At 44.6% G+C, this 23803-nt stretch overlaps 1 protein-coding gene and 3 non-coding genes across 4 annotated transcripts; all 4 read right to left on the reverse strand.

Annotated features, from left to right (window-relative positions):
• Window positions 1–13: 13 nt before the first annotated feature.
• On the reverse strand, window positions 14–23685 carry polr1a (RNA polymerase I subunit A). Its single transcript, XM_069170589.1, is given in 36 exon segments — window positions 14–434; window positions 757–921; window positions 1013–1130; window positions 2961–3161; window positions 4161–4394; window positions 5162–5287; window positions 5414–5537; window positions 6103–6257; window positions 6852–6987; window positions 8095–8262; window positions 9451–9702; window positions 10029–10177; window positions 11100–11265; window positions 11477–11559; window positions 11807–11959; window positions 12319–12417; window positions 13131–13289; window positions 14364–14446; window positions 14536–14719; window positions 15125–15274; window positions 15406–15597; window positions 16665–16811; window positions 16897–17004; window positions 17093–17320; window positions 17431–17553; window positions 17661–17822; window positions 18600–18741; window positions 18840–18957; window positions 19089–19169; window positions 21433–21521; window positions 21744–21829; window positions 21995–22105; window positions 22381–22530; window positions 22623–22718; window positions 22832–22940; window positions 23523–23685. Coding segments are annotated over 36 exon segments (5025 nt in total). The 5' UTR covers window positions 23600–23685; the 3' UTR covers window positions 14–333.
• On the reverse strand, window positions 10927–11062 carry LOC138211803 (small nucleolar RNA SNORA5). The gene has a single exon (XR_011179360.1). It is a non-coding gene; the product is annotated as a small nucleolar RNA SNORA5 (small nucleolar RNA).
• Window positions 14187–14322, reverse strand: LOC138211801 (small nucleolar RNA SNORA5). Its single transcript, XR_011179358.1, has one exon. It is a non-coding gene; the product is annotated as a small nucleolar RNA SNORA5 (small nucleolar RNA).
• On the reverse strand, window positions 16489–16624 carry LOC138211802 (small nucleolar RNA SNORA5). Its single transcript, XR_011179359.1, has one exon. It is a non-coding gene; the product is annotated as a small nucleolar RNA SNORA5 (small nucleolar RNA).
• Window positions 23686–23803: the final 118 nt, after the last annotated feature.

Raw genomic sequence — 23803 nt, forward strand, 5'->3', positions numbered from 1 at the left:
AAAAATAATAAAATACAAGTTAAATTTTGTTTTTATTTCTTTATTATTAAATATAAACAACAATGAAATATATGTGAAGTTTTCTTCTGAGTTTTTGAGAATGGCATCCTGTGTGTAAACTGTGTTGACTTCTTATCTTTTCGCAGTTTAATACAGACACTCATCAGTGATGTCATTCATCTCCAACCGGAAGAACTTGAGTTGACGAGTTGGTCATTTTCTTTTTAAATCCATTATTTCTGGTGTTTTCTTCAAGGACATTTGGTATTTGTCTTCATCAATGCACTGAAGTGTGCCAGAGTGAATCCACACTTGATAACTGCCTCGTCTCTCCTACTGCAGAGGCTGCTTCAGCTCGAACAGTCCCGTTCCTCCTCGGACGACCGTCCCCACCACCAGGCAGGCTGAGGGCGACGCCAGCTGATCATGTGACCCTGAAAAAAAACAAAGAAAAATAGCTATTAACAAAATCACAGGGCAGCAAGTTTACAAGGAGGACTCCGCTTCCCTGAAGTCTTCTACTGAGGACATGGTGGTTAGAAGAAACCGTATTTACTGTAGACATGCAGCAGCAGCTACACTTAAGTATGAATATTTATCAAACATGAAAAAAGAAAAGAAATCCACCCTAAAACACTGTTGATCGTCAGTAACTTCCCTCTTCAGCCTCTACAAACGTTTATCCAGCTGTAGAGCCAATAACATAATTTCCCATGCCCTGTTATAATAATAATAATAATAATAATCTTTCCTCACCCAGCATGGTGGCCTGTTTGAGGAACTTGTAGCTGGTCTCGAAGGTCATCTGCTGCAGCGGAGAGGAGTTGGACGTGATGGCGTGTCGGTTTAACGGTTTGTAAACGCCTTCGAAGCACATGTAGTCTGCTACCAGCGACAGATGTCGGGGGTCCACCTCGATCCCTGCAGACACACAAACTCATCAGGGCACTGAGGTCGGTCTGATACGTGTGTGTGTGTGTGTGTGTGTGTGTGTGTGTGTGTGTGTGTGTACCATAGACAGCAAAGACATCTTTGATCTCCTTCTCGATGACCTTCAGAGCCACCTCGATGCCGTAGGTCTTGGCCATGGCGTGAACCTCGTTGGAGTACAGTCTGTTGATGTCCAAGATCTGCACACACAAACACAGTCTCCAGGCCGTCGTCATCATCATCATCATCATCATCAGCACCACCACCACCATCACCACCACCATCATCATCACCATCATCACCACCACCATCATCACCATCATCACCACCATCATCATCACCACCATCATCATCATCACCATCATCACCACCACCATCATCACCATCATCACCACCATCATCATCACCACCATCATCATCACCACCATCATCACCATCACCATCAGCACCACCACCATCATCATCACCATCATCATCACCACCATCACATCACCATCACCACCATCATCACCATCACCATCATCATCACCACCATCATCACCATCACCATCACCACCATCATCACCATCATCATCACCACCATCATCACCACCATCACATCACCATCACCACCATCATCACCATCACCATCACCACCATCATCACCATCATCATCACCACCATCATCACCATCACCATCAGCACCACCACCATCATCACCACCATCATCACCATCATCACCATCACCATCATCACCATCATCAGCACCACCACCATCATCATCATCACTATCATCATCACCATCATCACCACCATCATCATCACTATCACCACCATCATCACCATCATCATCACCACCATCATTACCACCATCACCATCATCATCACCATCATCATCATCACCACCATCATCATCACCATCATCATCATCACCACCATCATTACCACCATCACCATCATCATCATCACCATCATCATCATCACCACCATCATTACCACCATCACCATCACCATCATCACCACCATCATCATCACCATCATCATCATCACCACCATCATTACCACCATCACCATCACCATCATCACCACCATCATCATCATCATCACCACCATCATTACCACCATCATCATCATCACCATCATCATCATCACCACCATCATCATCACCATCATCATCATCACCACCATCATTACCACCATCACCATCACCATCATCACCACCATCATCATCACCATCATCATCATCACCACCATCACCATCACCATCATCACCACCATCATCATCATCATCACCACCATCATTACCACCATCACCATCACCATCATCACCACCATCATCATCATCATCACCACCATCATTACCACCATCATCATCACCATCACCATCATCATCATCACTAATAAAACACATGTCAGTAAATAGTCACATGAAGTTTGGATTATGGTTTTAAACGCTTACATCTGAAGGAGACGTGTCCTGCTGTCAATCTGTGACGTCCACAGACAATTAAAAATGATGTTTGGCCGCATCTTGAATTATCAATCGTTAATAAAACTCCTCAAAGTGAATCTAAATTATAATTATGAAGAGTAAATCAAACCTCTTCATGTTCTACAACTTCCCAACAGCCTGCATAACACTTGCAGATATCCACCCTTCAGTGACATAGTGAACTGTGGCGCCATGGCAAGTTTTTTTTTTTTTTTTAAATCGCCCCTTCTATTTAATCAGGAACCATGACCTCATCTACATCTATGATATCTAGTCTGGTCATAATTTGAATGAATATCTGGACTCCCCCGTCACCCCCCGACTCTCCCCGTGGTTACCTTAGACAACACTGCTGAGAGGATATTATTAATGTAGTAGACGTTTCCACAGGATCATATGTTATGTTAGCGGTTTGTCCTTTAACGGCCTCTTTCAGACAGAAATAAGCAAAGTAACTTTGTCAAACCGATCTAATGAATGTATGTTTTCATGAACACAGTAAATGTGTTTGAACCGTAAAAGCCTCGTGATTAAAACGCTGACACTCCCTCCTACGTACGTCGCTGTACATGAATATCTCGTGCATGTTGATGCCCTCCGTGTTGAGGACGGTCTCCTTCTCTCCGGTCTTCGTGGTGGTCTCGCTCAGCAGGCAGCGCGTCAGGCCCCTGGTTTCCATGACGACGGCGTTCTGGGCCAGCGCCGACAGCACCGAGGTCAGGTCGAAGTGCACCTTGCTCATCGGCAAGACCAGGTCGAGCTGTGGAGGGGGATGAAGGGGTGTGACATATCATATCGTCCACGTTAACAATGATGATGTCATATTGTTATGCAGCAGAACCGCACGACAAACGCTTGCAGCTTATCGAGGCTGAGAGCTGCTGGTATTCTGCAGGTCTGCAGCTCAGTGGGTTTAATCGAGAGATCAACTGAGACATCATTTTTGTTTAGTTTTTAATAATTATTTGAAGGCATAATATGTTTATACTGACATTTAAATCTATTACACTTATTTTGTTCAAATTGTATGTTGTTAAAGTTAATAATTACATATTTTTCAGTATTTTGTTATATATAATTATGGCAAAAATACCCAGATAAATCGTTGTATTTTTTTAGAGCCATTTATTATTTGAGAATGTGCGTCTGTATCATGACAACGAGGGTGAGAGGTTCCTAACTCTGTTCTGCACCCTTGATGTTAAAGGTGACACCTGTCTGTAGAGGTTGTTACGCTGTAGAGAGATTGAAACTGTGAAGAGCTTTTAGGGCATTTCTAAGTAAATATGAAGACACACCACAGATGGAGGAGGATTTTATTTATTGCTCTATTAATAAGGTTGAAAACCAGCATGTTGGTTTCTGCTGAAAAACGTGCTGCAACATCATAAGATATTAATGGCCACTGATACCATGCGTCTGACAGTTAAACCCCCCACAGAGTGGCCCATAAGGAACTAATGTGCACGTATTAACCAGCAGTTACATCCTTGTTTCTCTCTCCCTTCGTCTTTCAGTCCGCCTCCTCATCAACCACCAAACAAAAGAAAAAGTACCTCGTGAGAAACACGGGTTTAATTTGTGTGAAAGGGCTGCTAGAGTCGGTTTGAGGTTTGACATGAAGAGATGTGGTGGATTTACTGGTGAGAAACTGAGAGTGGTTTGTTTTTGATAGTTGCAAGTAAGCAAAAGATCAAATCTCTGCTGCCTCCACTTGGAGCCTCACAGGAAGGTGTAAATGTGCGACGTCCTGACTCACCTCACACCACAGCTCCTGCTGCTGGTCGAACTCGTACCTCTCGATTGACGAGATAGACTGTAGGACAGAGTTCACTCTCATCTCCACCGCCGCTCTCCTCCTGTTTGTCTTCATCTTCGGCGCCGACTCGGGCTGAGACTCCTCTGCCGCGTTGGTGTCCTCCTCCGCCTCCCCCTGATCGTCTTTGTCCTCGGCGTCGTCGTCTTCATCCTCCTCCCCGCTGTCATAATCCACCTGCAGACGTTGTAACGACAGACAGACAGGTTTTATAACTGGTTTCAGATCTAGAGTGATAAGTCACACAACTGTGACTGATTTTTATTGAAACATGATCCTCCGTCACTTCCCGTCTGAGAGGAAAGAGGACATGAAGAATTCAAGAATCTAAGCGTGATTAAATCTTATTTTGAGATAAATATCTTGCCATGCATCATTTGTATTAAATTATTCACTTTGTTTCAAAGTCACTGATTATTAGAAACATATAATCTGGACGTTCTTTTCACATAAAACCCATCTGGAAGTGGTTTCATACATCGACAGACAGAAAAAGAGTTTCGCTTCTATCAATAATCAGTCAGATCTCGCAAAGAGAGCAAAATACCTCAAAAAGTAGTTTGGCTGAAAGTTCCTTCATGACTTAATGAAAAAACCTCCAGCAGCTTGTTTCCCATCCCAGTTCACACAGTTGAACAGACGCAGCGCTGAGACCTGCTTCAAAGGTTTTATAAAGCTTGTATTCATTTTATTGGTCAGATATCAGTAGAATCATGTTACATTTAGGTGGATTTAGATTTAGATGTTCATGCCCAACACTAGCAGGAAGTGAACGATCTGACTGCCCCTCGTACAGTCTGTGGTTATAAAGCTCGAACAATCACCTCAAATCCAGAGCAGAGGAACTTGTTCAGATAAGATACGGTTCTCAACTTTTCTATTTCCAGAAACAAACAGGGATTCAGTTTTCCCTCAGCATGACATGTTCTCATCCAGCTTCATACCTCCTCCTCCTGTTTGTTTTTCCTCTTGGCATCCGAAGCGTCTGCGTCTCCTTCGTTGCCCTGGTCGTCCACGATCTCCCTCTCCTCCTCTCCCTCTCCCTCTCCCCCTCCCTCTCCGTCATCTACCTGAAGAGTGTGAAGAAGACAAACATCCCTTTAATATCTGGTGTGTTCAAGGCGGGAAAAGAAAGTTCAGACAAACATGTTTAAAACGGAGTGGGAATAGTGAATTGAAAAGAATTAAAAACGGACCCCTGCTGTGTCCGCTGCTCCTTCGTTGTCCTTATCTCTGGGGGTTGCCTTCCTGGTCTCCACGGCGATGGAGGCCAGTTTGGCGGAGCGCTTCTTGATGGCTTCGAGCAGCAGACTGAAAAACCTGGAAAGGTTGAAGAGAAAGTGTAAAAGAGAGAAGAAAGAGGTTTCAGGTGGCTTCTCGTGGTTTCTGACAAACACACACTGAAGGTGCAGGTGGGAACAGGTGAGGTCGGATCTGCTCACACCACATTCAGAGGCAGGTGAAGCTGTCCCGGTGAAAACATGAGGAAACATGCAACGACAACTACAGCTTCAAAACACAAGTAAAGATGAGGTGAGGCGAATATTCGAATTAAAAATCGAATAGTTCTGAGTGAATTTCTAGCAGTAGTTTTGCTTCCATCCTAAATCCAGAGGCAGTCCGGGACTCATATGACCACATTGTTTAAGCAGAGTGGACGTGAATGCGTCCCGGGTCACATTAAAGAACCACCTACTCAACCTGCTTCAATAGGAACATTGAATGAAGCTCTCGGTGCCGTCACAGCGGAGTGAGGACGTGAGATCTGACCACAAGTGTTCGCTGGAGACGCACGACGACGACAGGTGTGAACTCATACTGTAGACTCACACCTGACACATACTGCCGGGTGTGAAAGCTCACACACACACACACACGCACGCACCTCGTTTCCATGTAGTGGAGGATCTGTTGGGGTGACAGCAGCTTGTCGTCACAGTAACGTTCAGGAGGCAGGAAGTGGAAGGTGACTTTGAATGCCCGCAGCTTGTGGTGATTTTCAATCCGCAGCGTCTCGACCACGTCCACTTTCTGCAGCACCTGCTCACACATACATTGGTTTTATTTATCAGCCTTTCTTTAATACACAAGTCTGAGTTGATCACACAGGTAACAACATCCACAAACACAGACGGCAACAAACACACAATGAGAGATGAAAGAGGAAATTAGAGTAGATAGGGGAAAGGAAAGAGGATAGGAGGACGGCCTCGAGCTTTATGCCTCTGCAGTTCACCTCCTTGTCCGTCAAACTCACACATGTAGTGGAGAATTTGGCCAATAAAATCTGATTCTGATCAAACACGAAGTCGTTATCCATGACAGCAGACGATGCTTCAAAAAAAGATGTTGATGCAAAGAAGCTGCCGATTGTGAAAGAAGTTCAGTTCAGTTGTGGGGTTAATGAATGGAAAAGTGTTTTTGCCAGACGGTGTGATGTCACTGCAGTTTCCCTTTGAATGTCATCACTGCATCATTTTATCAAATTAGACATTTATGGGAACCTTTGTAAATACGAGATGAGGAAGACGTTCCTTAAAAACTTAAAACTGTAGCAACAAGGGAAGATGAGTCGAGCATAAAGATGAGAGAAGGTGAAACTAAAATCCGGTGAACGTATCCGGAGCTTCTCACCTCAGCCAGACAAACTCTGGCCAGTTTCTTACGAAGCATCTTAGCTTTCTTCAGGGCTCTCCTGTTGTTCAGCACTGGGACACTCATCATGGGGGTTTTAATGTTGGAGCTGGCCACCATCAGGATCTCTCTGAGTCTGGAAGATGGACCGACATGTAGAGAGAGGGAGACACGGAGGGAGCGTGAGGTGGACAAGGTAAAACGAAGGGACTGGTGTAGGAACGACATGTTAAAGGAGCTGCTGAGGACAGTTTTTGATTTCTTTCTGTGGATGTAAAACAAAGATGGAGACGGCAGTCTGCAGCCGTCTGGACCTGACATGAAGAAAACGCTGAGTCCACTTTAAAAAACAGGGTGAAAAGCCAACTAATGTGAACTAAGTGTGGGCGATATGGCCCAAAAATAATATCCTCATATGTCTACCATAACAGTATTTTTTAATAAACACATGAAACAAAATAAAGGCCAGTGCCTCCAGGAAATCAGAAATTAATTTTTCGCTATTTTTCTCCTTCACCGCCTCCAGCCATGACGATTGTTGCCGTGACGTTCGTCACACTGCTAAGCAGCGTAACGCTATGACATCATCGGAATAATGTCACGATATGAGTATTGTTTATCGTGTTAAAAATAATACCAATATTATCATGAACGATAGGATACGGTACGCCAGTGAGGAAGCACACAGTTAACACAACATGGAGAAGAGCACATCAATATAAACGCTCCAAAAAAAACCCTGCAATGAACAAGACAAAGTGAAGTTCAGTGGAGGATATAATTATAATTTAACCCTCTGACCTCCTTTGTGTGCTCTGATGTCATCACGACACCAGCCTGACTAACAGTCGTTGTTTTAAACTCTAACTTTCCATTAAAAAGGTTTGAAAGAGGACAGAAGTTTGGTTTATTTTATAGCAAGAAAATCTGATCATTATCATTTTTCAGAAAGTTTTCCATCATTTGAAGTGTGGCGGACATAAAAACCTGGCAGCAAAATGACTTTGTAGTTTTAATAAAGAGATTACAGGTTTAATTTTACTTGAGGTGGCGCTGAATGAAAGAGAACTTCAGAAAAACGTCCTCTTCGTCTCCTTTAAAGTTTCCACCACCCCGAACATGAAACACTTCCTCCAGCTGTAGAGCCTCGTGTGTGTGTGTGTGTGTGTGTGTGTGTGTGTGTCCTGGATCATTTCCTCATATGTACGTAATAAAAGGTTAATGATGAGTTCGGTGTCGTTACCGAGGAATTCCCAGAGTGACGTTCATCTCTCCTCTGCCGGCGAAGTGGAAGGTGTTGAGGGTCATCTGGGTGGAGGGCTCGCCGATGGACTGAGCCGCCAGCAGCCCCACCGCCTCGCCCGGGTCACACAGGGAGCGCTGCCACTTGTAGTGGAGCAGCTGACGGAGGCTGAAGACACACAGAGGAAGACGACGCTGGGATTTAGTTCGGAAAAAGAGACAATGAGCCAGAAATAAATGTATTTAATATTTAGTTTAACTCAGATTTGAATCAAGGTGAGAATATATGAAGAAAATCTCTTCAATTAATCACAAACAAACTTCAGCCTCCACCATGAGTCCAACCTTTCCAGAACAGAGCACTGCATCACACTGTGTGGTGTCATAATTAATCAAATAAAGGAGGTTATAAATGGCGTGTAAATAATAACAACCGAGGGATTAAAGCAGCACTTGGCCTTTAAATAATGAAGGAAACTACGACTGGCCAGTTTTCATATTCAGACTAAGATATGGTGTCATTATTTTATTTATTGGTACCTTTTAAAATTCTCCCAAATTGTGTATTTTATGGACTCTCAGAAAAGTACTTCACTTTATTTTAACTACTGAGCATTTGATTGTTTTATTAAATACGTTTGTTTAAATATCAAGTTGAAGCTGAGTTACTTAATAAAACAGATTTGACGCCGTAATAAAAATGTTTTCTGCTGAAGATTGTTGATGGGAAAAAATAAGATGTCCTTATCTACCTGTTGCTCAAGAATGTTTCTATTGTCTCATTTATGATGTCTGTGTCTTTATCTTGTGACCTACAACCGAACTCGGTACTAGCTAACCAGAAATACGAGATGACGTGGCGGTGATTGTCAACTGTTTGTGAGACTGTATAAAACCTGCCCTACGGAGGAGAGACGTTGAGCAATGCTGGACACCTTTCTTTGAATGTACATGTATTCATGTATCCTTCTTGCAAGAATAAATGTCTGATATGTTTGATTTTGAATCCAGCCTGAGTCATTTTTCTAACAATTGTCCTAAAAACAGGTTCACAACACGCCATGGAGGGTTGAAGTCTGAAGGAGGAATAAAACGGTGAAGTTTGATGTTAAATGTAAAGTTCATGTCTGTAAAGCTTTCTGAAGCTGCTCCAAGGACAGACCGTCGTCTTGGTGGTTTTAATTAGGACACACTAGATGTGGAAACACTTCCCTCTTCTGGTTGTTTGTTTCGGTACTTCTGAGCACCAGGAGAGAAAATAGCAGGAGATCTTCCACCTGCACTTCATGACTGATATTTTTAGTCACATTGTGCTCCAAAACATTCGTTTCCCACTCGACCTCTCCGACCTTCCTACCTGTGGGAGTCCACGCCGTCCTCGCTCACGCTGCCGCGGCTCTGCAGGTATTTCTCTGTGATGTGGTGGAAGTTCTCCGACACGGATCCGAAGCAGACGTCGGGCCTGAGCGAACCCAGCGAGGGCTCCGGGCAGCGCGACGACTTCCTGGTGTATTTGGATCTGCTGCCTTCGTCCAGAGAGTGCCACTGCTTAACGAGCTGGGAAGGAGAGTTCAGATGAAAGGGTCAGAGGTCAGTGGTGCACTTCATACTGTGTGTGTGTGTGTGTGTGGTGTGTGTGTGTGTGTGTGTGTGTGTGTGTGTGTGTGTGTGTGTGAGTGTGAGGTGAGACAGTTGTGTGGTGTGTGTGTGTGTGTGTGTGTGTGAGTGTGAGGTGAGACAGTTGTGTGTGTGTGTGATGTGTGTGTGTGTGTGTGTGAGTGATGTGAGTGAGTGAGTGTGTGAGTGTGTGTGTGAGAGTGTGTGTGTGTGTGTGTGTGCACACACGACAGGACGGACGTTCACAAAGTGTGCAAACACGCCTCTTCTGATTCAGTTCAACGAAGTAAATCCAGACAAACGTGGGTTTTAATCGACGTGAAGATAAATCTGGGTTGCATACCTCTGCGTGGACACTCCACCTCTCTCTTTGCTTTCCAGCGCTGGATCGCTGTAAAGTGCTGACTGGCCATCTGAGGGTCCAAACGGGCCAGCGCCTCATCCAGGCCCTGCGACCTCTTGATGACCTGACAGGAAGAGGAAACACGTGGGAGGTGCTTACAAACTCTACCAACTCTGTGGTTCTCCACGTTTCCCTCCTCGGTCCCAAACATCAAGACCCGATTCATCCACATCACGAACAAACAGCATCTGTCAGGTTTGGAGTTCGAGTGAAAAACACCATGAAGGCTTCGGCTTCACTGCAGCTCCGCCTCATACTGACCAAACAAAGGCCGTAACTTCATGTATGATCTGAATGATATTTCCTGTCAGTTTTGCTGCTTGACTCGATGACATCTGCAGTTGGAGTTTCGCTGCCAGCATGAAACTTATCTAATAACTGAAGTGAATAAAACGTGAGGCAGTAATGAAGAAAAGGTTCCTGATTGTCTCTGGTTGGTGTTCAGACTGCCGGTCTGTAGGACAGACGGTCCGCTCTGGTATTTGCAAGTGAACAGATCAGATTTGGCGTGTCCAGACATCACCAACTTATCTGTATGGGTTGCTATGGTAACAACATACGCCCCCCCCCACACACACACACGAGAAGTTAGCGACCTTTTCAGCCGACTGATTGACAGTCAGGAAACTAGTCCTGCAGCTGAAATATGAATTTAAAGAACAAGTGTTTGAGAGGACAAAAATATTCAGATATATTTCAGGTTGTTTCCGAAGTTACAAGGTCAATATTCATCTAATGAATCTTCAAAGCTGACATGAATAAAAGGGTTAATTTGTGTATTTGTTAACTGCAGAGTGACACCAGACTGTGTGTGTCTGTGTGTAGGCCATATTTATCCCCAGCGGCCATGTTGGAGCGCCGTGGGGCCCATAAACTACACTTCACTGTGGCAGCCATTTTGGCCAGTGGCCCCCACTGAGGAGGAGGCACTGAATTTGACGAGGCTGCGAACAGGTGGTTTCAGAGAGCACGTTTCTCCGCTGTACCTCGTAGTTGTCCTCTATGAAGGAGAACTGCCGATGCTGCAGGAACTGAGTCTTGGGGATGTCCAGCCCGTCCTCGCCGTACAGGAACTGGACCACGGACCCGTCGCTGTCCCTCACCGTCAGATCGTACTGAACCACCAAACCCTCCAGATGCTTGATGACGCATCTGCAGAGGAGAGCGGGTGAGGGAGGATACAGGGACGTCCTCAGCCGGATGTCATTCAGACCTCACAACATTTCCCTCTCAAATCATATGAAAATATTGTGTTTCTGCTAAAACTAACTCTTCCTGGAGAAGAGTCACCTCCCACGGACACGTTTCCATATTTCCTGTCTAAAGTCTTGTGTGGTCTCTTGTTCAGTGGAGCTTGTGTTACCTCTGCAGATATCCAGATCTGGACGTTTTCACGGCAGTGTCGACCAGGCCTTCTCTGCCAGCCATGCAGTGGAAGAAAAACTCCTGAAGACAGACAGGGAAGACAAAAGAGGTTTCATAAACATCTGTCAGGGCTAAAGTTGCAGAATCAGGAAGTATTCAGGTTCTGAGGACCCTGTGAATATTTCAATACTATTGAAATATTCAGTGTTCTTCTTCTGTGACATCAGGAGGCTGCAGTGTAAATCAAGGCCTCTTCACAGCACGCACGCACACACACACACACACACACACACACACACACACACACACACACACACTCTTCAGGTACCTGCGGTTTGATGCCCGTCAGGAATCTTCCGGACACGAAGCCTCCGGCGCCAGGCGCTGGATCGTACGGCTGGAAGCACGGCAGGAACTTCCCAGAAGGCATCAGTGGAGGTCTGCGGCCCTCCAACTCGATCTGACCCAGCAGACACGAGATCTGACTCACACACACACACACACACACACACACACACACACACACACACACACACACACACACACACACACACACACACACACGAGAAGTTAGCGACCTTTTCAGCCGACTGATTGACAGTCAGGAAACTAGTCCTGCAGCTGAAATATGAATTTAAAGAACAAGTGTTTGAGAGGACAAAAATATTCAGATATATTTCAGGTTGTTTTGCACACACGCAAAATCATTGGAGAACAGTACGATGTGAGAAAAGTTACGCTGGGTGTGTATGTGTGTGTATGAGAGTGTGTGTGTGTGTGTGTGTGTATGTGTATGTGTGTGTGTATATGTGTGTGTGTGTGTGTGTGTGTGTGTGGTACCTGCATGGTGTTCACAGTAGATCCTTTGGCTCCTGATTGGACCATCAGTTGAAGGTTATTGTCTGGGAAGGAGGTGTGCAGTCCGATGGGCATACACACCTGCAAACATACAGGACATTATTTCATCTTCTTCATCATCATCATCATCACTGGCAACATGTATGCCATTTTTAAAGTCTGTCTCTCCCCATGCTGACATTATGTGTGCTAAAAGAAGTAATAATCAGTTCTTCCAGGATTATTTTTTGTGATATTTGCATTTTTTTCTCCAAACTGAAAATGTATTTGTGGAGTGTTAAGTGAGTTTTGTGCAGTAAAATTGCAAATGTGATTTTTTTTTTTTTTAAGCAATCCCTGATAAACAATATGTCAGTGATAATATTCATGCTGCCCATCACAGAAATATATCTGTTCTAATCTTGAAACCATGAAGCTAAAAGCTCCTAAAAGCTGCGTATGTTTCCAGAACAGTCTGTGACTGAAATATAGAAACAACGACTAACATCAGCTGTCAAAATAATAAATATAATAAATAAATAATATAATAATAAATATTTATAATAAAGCAAATTTTGTTTGATAACTGCTTTAAGCCGTTTAATACTTTCAGTACAGCTTCTGTTGACGAAATTTTCTTGTGGAAAAATCGTGAGTTCTTTTTAAAATTGCTTGAGCTTGCGTCAATTATTGTGAACGCAAGATTCAGATTTCCTGGAGGGAAATAATAAGAGGAGGTGGACGAGTCACCGTTTACTGGACTGCATATCAGTGGCAGCGCTGGGACGGTTGTGGAAGCAGCGGTGAGCAGCTACCTTGTTGATGTCATTGTTGACCTGGTTGGCCACCTCCTTGAACTTGTGGTCAGCCATACTGAAGTCTCTCTGGTCTGGGTCGAGGTGGGCGTCCTGCCAGCGGCCCCGAGCCTCAGCTTGATCTGCATTGGAGGGCAGGTTAAAGGCAGCCCGGAGGGTCTGAGTGACAAGAGAGGATGCAGCAACTTTAATTTTAAAGGACATGTCCACTGCTTTCTGTGGGTTGAATTTAACAAGTAGTGAATGAACTAGATGCATTTTACTGTCGTAGTCTGAACAAATCTGGAGTTTAAACACGGAAACAAACAGACAAACATATAATGAAAAAAAATCGATCTCATCATTGTGCATATTTCCATGTTTATATGTATTTACTATCTGCTGACACCTGAATGTCCACTACATCAGTATCCATCTTGTTTCTGGTCCCCTCCCACCACTAACACGGCTGATCTGCTCAGCTGATTTACAGCCTTCAGCCTCTGCAGTGTGAAAAACATCCTCAATCTTGCACAATAAGTTCTGATTCTGCTCCAGAAACTCCAGCCAGAACCAGGAACCACAAATATAGAGCAGAACTGCTGCTGAAGGATTTTTTTTTTTTTTTTTTTTTTTCCTTTTCAATGATTTGCCTTCAATATTTTCTGGAGGTTCTGTCAATGTGCAAATCGGTACTTTCATTAGACCCCTTTTAAGTAATCCCACTTCAATACTTTATATTTTTCTGGCTCATAACAGGAACCAACTTTTCGGTTCTAATCTTTTTTTCTGGTGGAAAATGTTTAGCAAAGCTTGAAATTGGTGGAAATGTCCTCAAACAAAGCAGACGAAGTGGCTCCTTCAGGTGAACGCCATTCATCAGCTTCATGACCAGCTTGTGCCGAGTTAATAAAATCAGACGTGAAAAACTCTGAACAGAAAACCGTGAAGAAAAAGAAACAAAGAACAAAACTCTTCTTAACCAAGTCTCATTGTGGCTGAAAGTAGAAATGTTAAGACAGTGAAACTGAACATGTGCTTCCAGCATCCTACTGCTCTTCAGCTGAACCACTTCACATCTGTGTGTAGGCTATATTTATCCCCAGCGGCCATGTTGGAGCGCCGTGGGGCCCATAAACTACACTTCACTGTGGCAGCCATTTTGGCCAGTGCCCCCCACTGAGGAGGAGGCACTGAATTTGACGAGGCTGCTGTTTCATCAAAGAACCAAACAAATCCGGTGTTTGGACTCACGTTGGTGCCGATCTTCAGTGATTCCTGAATGATTTTTTTCCTCCGCATGTTGGCGCCCGGTTTCACCAGGATGTCCTCCACACCTTCACACAGAGTAAAAAAGAAAAGAAAAGATTAAAACATAACTGTCCTCTTCGGTCTTCATGACGCTGAGTCCGTGTCGTGTTCCCACCCAGAGTGAAGCCTCTGTACAGCTGCAGGTAGGCCGTGAAGAGTTGAGCCAGGCAGCTGAGCAGTTTTCCGCTGGTCTTCCCTCCGTACAGCTCGTAGCAGCAGTGCACCAGACCGTAGGCCGAGGACCCGTAGTGGGCTTTGTCCAGAACGCCCACCAACAGCTCTCCCTGACGGATCAGCACCTGGAGACAAAGAGAAGAAGGACGGAAAGAAATAAAACAAACTGAATTCACTTTGAGCTTTGTCCAACATGAAGATGGATCGAACGCTGTACGAGGGTAGATCGATACGTTCGGGAGGAAGACATAACCCCGATGAGGAAGTGTTACGAGTTTCATCGCTTGTTTAAGCACGTTTTTGTGAACGCTGGTCTGATAAATACTTTACATGTTGTGTCAAACTGGGTAAACGGCCAACAGAGACCCTTGAAATGCTTCAGAAAGTCTACGTCCACTCGCTGCAGCTGCTTCTTTACTTTTGGAGCTGAACACATCGATCCGCCCGAACAAGCTTCAGGACTCCAAACCAAACAGAAGAAGACTCTTGTTAGCGTGATTACAACTGTTGACCTTTGACGTGTCACTCACCTGTGAGTCACACATGCTGTCGGGTCGGTACCCCGGAGCGGCTCGCGGAGGGACTTGGATCCACGCCTTGCTGGGGATCTTTGACTTTCCCACCAGGTTCAGAGGAACAGCTTTCTCTGGGATGACGTTGAGCAGCAGCGTCGATACCACCTGCAGGAAACACCACAGTAAGACGCGGCTCAGACCAAGTTTATGATGTCACACTTCTTGTACGGAGTACAAGAAAAAACAACACAGCTTTCACAATGAAGGAGCTGAAAAGCATCAAGACGAGTACCGACCTGCTTCCCGGTCCAGAGCTGCTGCGGTTTGAGGACGGCGGGCGGCAGTAACTTCACTCTGCCGGGTCGGTCCGTCAGCCCTCTGAACACCAGCTCGGTGTACTGGTCTCTGCTGAAGAAACAGCCTCGGATCGTCATCCTCGTTCCCGACACCATGTGGTCCTGGATCAGACCCGCTAAAGGTTTTCCATCCTGAACGCAAAGAGAGAGGAAGAGAGTGCTGAGTGTTTCGCTGACTTGTGAATGAAGTCCTGGAAACAGCAGTTAAACCATCAGAGGGGCGACGCAGTGATCTGGCAATATTTAATAAAATACCCAGAAAACAACTAACTTGAAACCATCATATCATATTACTGCTTTTAAATGAATACTGCAATATTCACAAAACATACGACAGCATCATCACCATAGAATAACAACAACAAAAAGTTAAATATCAGCTTCATTTGTGTATTTGGTTTTGTACTAGCTTGTATTTCTTGAGTGATAAATATCCGAATTAAAAAATGAAATGGAAGTTTTATGTGTTCCTCATAATTACAGATTTTAACAGATTTAGTCTGAGAAGCTGTGTTTTACTCAACCATAAGTGAAGTCATCAACCATAAGTGATGTCATCAACCATAAGTGAAGTCATCAACCATCAGTGAAGTCACCGTTGATTTGTGAACGGATCTGATTAGAAACCTGACGATACTACGTCCCGCCCACCGATAGCTGTAACCTGACTGCACCACAGGCCTGTCAATCAAACAGACACGCCCCCAAAAACAGGTCTTCTTGAATCTTCTTTTCTAATGAATGAGGGATTATTTTCAGATGGACCTCCAGAAAACTAATAAGAAGGAGTGACTTTAGCTAACAACACCGAGATAACTGATGGACACATTTTATTCACTTTGGATTTGATGAGAGAAGTTGAATGGGAGTCTATGGAGCCGGAGGCTCCTCCCCCAGCTTGTCCAAATATGGTCACTTCCTGCTCCAAACCGCTCCGAACTAGCAAAGATGGTGACGGACAGAATCTGAACTGGAGGATTCATAACGTTCACAAACCAACAGGTGACCTCACCGTCACTTCACATCTGTGTGTAGGCCATATTTATCCCCAGCGGCCATGTTGGAGCGCCGTGGGGCCCATAAACTACACTTCACTGTGGCAGCCATTTTGGCCAGTGGCCCCCACTGAGGAGGAGGCACTGAATTTGACGAGGCTGCTGTTTCATCAAAGAAGCGTTTACCGTGTCGTATGTACACACCTTGGGGACGAGGTACTGCTGGTCGGTGCTCACCAGCGTGTAGGCCTCCGCTCGGCTCAGCTCGTTCTGAGGGAAGTGGGCGTTCATCTCGTCCCCGTCGAAGTCAGCGTTGTACGCCTTGCAGTTGGCGTAATGGAGCCGCAGCACCTGCGACATCGAGGCGAGACACAGAACAGCTTCATGTTTAATATGAAACATTATGAAATGGAGGAGCAGGTGAAGCCCAGCAGACCTTCTCTCCCGGCAGGATGCGAGCGCAGTGGGCTTGTATGGAGGGTCGGTGCAGCGTCGGCTGTCTGTTGAGCAACAGAACGTCTCCGTTCTTGATGTGACGGTTCACCTGGAGACACAAAACAAAAACACTTAATGTTATATTAAAAGTTTCTGTCTGTGAATGACTGCACGTCAATCACAGCCTCCCGACTCACTATCTTCATGGTCATCTTGTGTGGACCCGGGGAGGGCGTCAGCAGTTGCTTGGCAACCGCTTCCCTCTGCGTGAAGTTGGTGGCCGACAGGATGGTTTTCCTGCCGTCCTCGTTGATCACCATGGAGGCGCCGGGGTGGACGTTGGGCCCGTTGAGGACGGCCTGACGCAGCTCCTTCACGTTCCACGGCGTGACGGGCTGCGGGTACGTCAGCTTGGTGGCGAACACCTGCACAAAAGAAAAAAAACAATTTTGATCCGCCGTGATCAGTCTGGATATTATTTGCTTTTCCACTTGCTCACAACAGTTCTGGGGGAAAGAATCGGAGCCGGACGTACCATCGGTAATCCGATCTCATTGGTTCCGATGTACATGTCCGGACAGATGACGGACCGAGCGGCGTAGTCCACCCGTTTTCCCATCATGTGTTTCCGGAACAATCCGTCCTTCTTCTCCAGGATCTGTCAGGAGAAGACGGAGCGACGGGAAAGTCTTCATCAGAAAACAACACAGAAGGTTTAAATAAACACTCGTCCGCTGAGCTCTGGGAGGATGTTCATCGTCCTACCTGTCGGATCCCGGGGTATTTCTCTGAAATCAGTTTGTCCATGTCGCTGTCGAAGACGATGTTGACGTGGCTCTGCAGGCGGATCCACGTGTTGTAGAGTTTATCCGTTAATGTGACTCCGGGGATTACAGACAGGAACGTCTGGTCCGTCTGCTCTGCAGCCTGAAAACCGGCCGATCAGACAGGCGGACATGTTACAATCACGATTCGTCCGTCTGCAAAGAGCCTGTTTTGTGATTGTTGCGATGAATTTTTTTTTTTTTGATTTTGCGGTGTATTTTCTCAAAAGTTTTTTTACGTAAATTAGAAAATATTGCATGTCAAGTTGTTTTTTTTAAGCACTACCTCAAAGGAATACATCTTTAATCACTTCCTTTGGTAATAATCATGCTGCACATCACAAATATTTTACTTCTCATCTTTTTTTTAATGTATTTATTGGTCTATGGGGCTAAAAGTTACATAAATAAATCCTAAAAGATCCTAAAAGCTCATAAAAGGTCCTAAAAGTTGTGTATGTTTCCAGAACAGACCGTCTGTGACTGGAATATAGAAACAACGATTACATCAGCTGTCAAAATAAGAGCTTTAGATGCTGTTTAATTCATGTTCATTCAACACATAGACCTGCTGGATGAAACAAACAAAGAGACGTCTCTTTATGTGTGTATAAATTATTTGAACACATTAACATGTAATCACTTCCTTTGATAATTTCTTGTGATTTATGTGGTGATGAAGACAGGAGCAGAGCCTTTCTGATTGTAAATGAGGAGTTATTGTTGTTAATAAAGCCAGTTTTGTATGAAAATATTTACTTTATGCTGTTAATACGTTCACACCAGCGTCTGTTGACAACATTGTTGACGGAGTTTGTTCTAATTTGCGTTAATCACGGTCTCTGCAGGAAATCTCCGTCTGACAGCATGAAGTTCTCACCTCGGCCTCCGGAGGGTTCTTCTCCTCCGCGATGAGAGCCAGAAGTTTTCTGATGGTGCTGCAGTCCTTCATGACTGCCTGCATGTTGACCGTCTGACCGTTGGTGAACATCTGGTCACCGAGGCGGTTGATTGGACGATATCTGACAGGAAGAGGATGCACACTGAAGAACTAACACACTAATTGTCCAGTTTTATGAGCAGCGGTTCCAGCCACATGGAACCAGTGTTGTTCATGTACCTGCAGGGTGGGACAACCAGCAGCTCCAGGAAGAAGAGGTCCGAATAGAAAGTCGCGTCTCTGTCCTGGGACGCCGAGCTCTCTTCCAACCCAGAGAACAGACACTTCAGGAAGAAACCTGAACACAAAGATTACACTGAACCGTACCAGCAAAATCAATGACAAATCTACAAACTCTTTATGGTGGCACCGTTGGACATTTACAACCAGACCTCCACTTTACATGTTTAAATAGTTTAAAGCACTGACCTTCTGTCTCCCACACTTTGGTGATGTGCTCTCTGGCGGTGCTGGCAGTCAAGTAGACTCTCTTTCCAGCCATCATATGGGCTGCAGGGAGACAAAAACAGAGGAGGATGTTTTCTCTGTAGGATGGTGAGCTAACAGTTAATCAGCCCCTCCAGGACCTCAAAGAGGGTTTTTGTGATTTCGATCAAAAGGTTTTGATTTTACAGAGGATTTTCTCAAAAAGAAAACTGTGATTTATTTTTTTTTAAGCACTACCTGATAAAGGAATAAATCTGTAATCACTTCCTGTGATAATAATCCTGCTGTACATCACAGAAATGTTTTGGTTTTCATCTTTTTATATGTATTTATTGAACTTAGAGAACTGTGGAGAAAAAGCTCCTAAAAGGTCCTAAAAGCTGCGTGTGTTTCCAGAACAGAGCGTCTGTGACTGGAATATAGAAACAAGGACTACATCAGCTGTCAAAATAAGAGCTTTAGATGCTGTTTAATTCATGTTCATTCAACACATAGACCTGCTGGATGAAACCAACAAAGAGACGTCTCTGACAACTGGACCTGTGGAGAAAACTCATTTAACATCCAGACACCAACAGACTTAACAAACTGGTTAAGAAGGCCGGCTCCATCATCGGCTACAAACTGGACAGTCTGGAAAAGGTGGTGGAGAGGAGGACGCTGAACAAACCATTATCCATCTTGGATAATCCTGACCACCCTCTCCACCTGCTGCAGGGACAGCGGAGGACGTTCTCCAAAAGACTCCTCCAGCTGCTGTCACAAGGACAGATACAGGAGATCATTCCAGATACAGGAGATCATTCCTGATACAGGAGATCATTCCAGATACAGGAGATCATTCCTGATACAGGAGATCATTCCTGATACAGGAGATCATTCCTGATACAGGAGATCATTCCAGATACGGGAGATCATTCCAGATACGGGAGATCATTCCTGATACAGGAGATCATTCCTGATACAGGAGATCATTCCTGATACGGGAGATCATTCCAGATACGGGAGATCATTCCAGATACAGGAGATCATTCCTGATACAGGAGATCATTCCTGATACAGGAGATCGTTCCAGATACGGGAGATCATTCCTGATACAGGAGATCATTCCAGATACAGGAGATCATTCCTGATACAGGAGATCATTCCTGATACAGGAGATCACTCCAGATACGGGAGATCATTCCTGATACGGGAGATCATTCCTGATACAGGAGATCATTCCTGATACAGGAGATCATTCCAGATACAGGAGATCATTCCAGATACAGGAGATCATTCCTGATACAGGAGATCATTCCAGATACAGGAGATCATTCCAGATACGGGAGATCATTCCTGATACAGGAGATCATTCCTGATACAGGAAATCTTTCCAGATACGGGAGATCATTCCTGATACGGGAGATCATTCCTGATACGGGAGATCATTCCTGATACAGGAGATCATTCCTGATACAGGAGATCATTCCAGATACAGGAGATCATTCCTGATACAGGAGATCATTCCTGATACAGGAGATCATTCCTGATACAGGAAATCTTTCCAGATACGGGAGATCATTCCAGATACAGGAGATCATTCCTGCCCACTGCTATAAGACTGTACAATAACTCACCTCTGGGCAAAATTAATCACACAACAATAACACTGTTGGTTGTCTGTTTTCTTGTTTGTTTAAATCCTAGCATCTATTGTTTAGTTAGTTTTAATTTAATTATTCTACTTTATCTTATTGTATATACTGTGCATTTTTTATATCTAATATGTTTAATTAGATAATAATTTAATTAATATAAAATTATTTTTAATATAAAAAATAATTAAATAATTTGTTTAATTGAAACATTAATTAGAAAATTTTATTGTGAAGGCCACATTTTCCGCAAACCCGTCACTTCCTGTTTCTCCTCTTGTTCCGGTTTCCTCTGGTGAACAGTTTGTTTTGGTGAGATAAGAAGAGGAGAACCGTTTTGTCTGAAAAAGACTTACTTCATGTTTTAATACTTTCAGAACAGCTTCTGATGACTAATCTAAATAAATTGTAAGCTCCCGCAAATATTGCGGAGTTTGCTTGAATTTGTGTTAATTGTTGCGATCACAAGATCACGATTTCCTGGAGGGACACAAACAACACAAACACATGAACATAAATGGTCTCTTCCCTACAAAGACAATCAAACACCAGGTGGGAACGTGTGAAACTGTTTGTTTTTGTATTTCTTCACACCTGTTGTCCGGATCATCGGTTTCTTTCATACGTTTGCTGGTGTTTTGTTTATTTTTCTGTGTTTTCTTCAGACCCCTTTATTAAATATTACTCACCGTCGGTGTTGCCGCCGGTTTGTCCTCCCGACGGCATCGTGATGATCAGCTTGCTGTTGTGTTCACGACGAACCGTCGACCTGCTGCTCCTGAACACAACATTCATCCAGCATGAATCTGAACTCTCAATATCGTATCATAGTCACATTTTCAGCCCGTTTGGTCTGATTTGTGTGTAAATGTGCGGCTGGTGTGGTGACAGACCACCAATAACAACAACAACAACAACAATAATATGATGGAGGTAACGAGGTCATTAACAACATTAAACTAGAACTAAAATCATCCCAATAACATTTTTATTAATTTACTTGCAGTGAGGACACTTCCTGGTTTTCATGTGAATCTTCCAGAAGTTGTTTATCAGACTGCTCTTCTTCGCCACCAGGTGTTTGATCTGAAACACACACACACACACACACACACACACACACACACACACACAGGTTTTATGTCATTCTAAATATGTTTCTGGATGTTTATCTATATGTTTGCACAAATGTGTTACAGGTGTGTTAAATGTGTTACAGGTGTGTTAAATGTGTTACAGGTGTGTACTCACCTGTCTGGTGTTCTTTGAACTTTCAGTGTTCCCTCCAACGACTGCATCTGTAAACTCCTGAAGGACCCGCTGTATCTCATCTCCAGTGGTTTTAGGATTCTCTTCCAGGTGCTACACACACACACACACACACACACACACACACACACACACACACACACACACACACGAGACCTCCTGTTAATTAATAACTAAAGTACCATCGGAGCATTGCTGAACTGCGGTAATTAAAAAACCACAATGAAGCAGACGAACAATCAAGTGAAAGGCCAACACAAACCTTCACAATGAATAATTTGCTCTTCGCATCCGACTCGTCCACACAACAAAAACAACAACATCAACTCTGTCCACATCAGTGAGTCACCGTCAGCTCCACAACCCACCTGACTGAGGACCTGTTCGACCTGGTAGACCTGCTGCATGTCTCCGTGGTCCACCAACCTCAGCTGGCTCAGCAGCAGGTGCATGGCGGCGCGGGGACATGTTAAGGCGTGACACGCCAGGCAGGAACCACGAATCAGCAAGTAGAGTTTCTGATGGAGGAGAAAAATACTCATTAGTCTGAGCATGTGTATACTATATGTGTGTGTGTGTGTGTGTGTGTGTGTGTGTGTGACATGCTTACATCAAAGAACAGTGGGTTGTATACAGGTAGAGGTAACTCCACATGTCCGAGGTGTCCCGGGCAGTTGTTGAAGTCCTGACAGCAGGTCGAACACACCTGAGATAGACAGAGTGAAAACAGCCTGAGTGGGTTTCCTCCTGAAACAGGACCAGGACCTGGAGCTTGCTGAGACAGCACAGTGTGGTATGTAACACGTGTGGGGCCACTACCTCTTTGATGTCTGCCGGGCCCAGGGCCAGGTCGTACAGGCTGTCCGGGGCCACGTTCCCAACAGCATCCAGGAACCTGGAGTTCGTGATGGCCTTCACACTCAACTTCCTGAACAGGAGACACAGACACGTCGTACTGACCTCTTAAATGGTGATACTGGATTATGAGCAGCACTTAAGCCATGTTAAGGTGTTGTTGAATATCCATGTTTATTTTAGGACACCGATGTGGCTGCATTTTAAAGTATGGAACCAAAGACCTGCAGGAGGTCTTTCACTGGACATCCAGGTCACAGTAACTACACATGAAGTCCAATACATCAGGAGCGCTGCCACACGTGTGTATGAGAGAAGGTGCCCAGTAGATCACTGCACATCACGCAGCCATGATGTTCTGAACACATGTTGTTGTTCTGAACACATGTTGTTGTTCAGAACAACAACATGTGTTCAGAACAACAACATGTGTTCAGAACAACATCATGTGTTCAGAACAACATCATGTGTTCAGAACAACAACAACATGTTCAACATCATGTGTTCAGAACATCACGTGTTCTGAACACATGATGTTGAACATGTGTTCAGAACATCACGTGTTCTGAACACATGTTCTGAACACATGATGTTGAACATGTTGTTGAACACATGTTCGTGTTTAGCATGTAGCCGGAACCGAACCAGCCCTCACCGTATCTCGTCGGGAGAGTACAGGCCGAACGACATGCCCTCCAGCCGCCGCCACGGCACCTCTTTACCGAACAACATCCTGGAGAACTACCGAGACTTTGGGTCGTTTACAGAAATAAATGCACGTCGTGCTGCATGGCCACGCGCGCGAGCCACGTATCCTCCGGTTTCACACGTGGGACCGCAGGACCCGACTTCCGCCTAGAGGGGGGGCACACATACATTTGACTGCGCTTTTCTCCGTAATTTATATTCTTTTTACTTTTTACTTTTTATATTTAA

Source organism: Embiotoca jacksoni, unplaced genomic scaffold, assembly GCF_022577435.1.
Source record: "Embiotoca jacksoni isolate LCO1_2020_lvr unplaced genomic scaffold, fEmbJac1.0.p SCAF_5, whole genome shotgun sequence".
Classification (NCBI taxonomy): Eukaryota; Metazoa; Chordata; class Actinopteri; family Embiotocidae; genus Embiotoca; species Embiotoca jacksoni.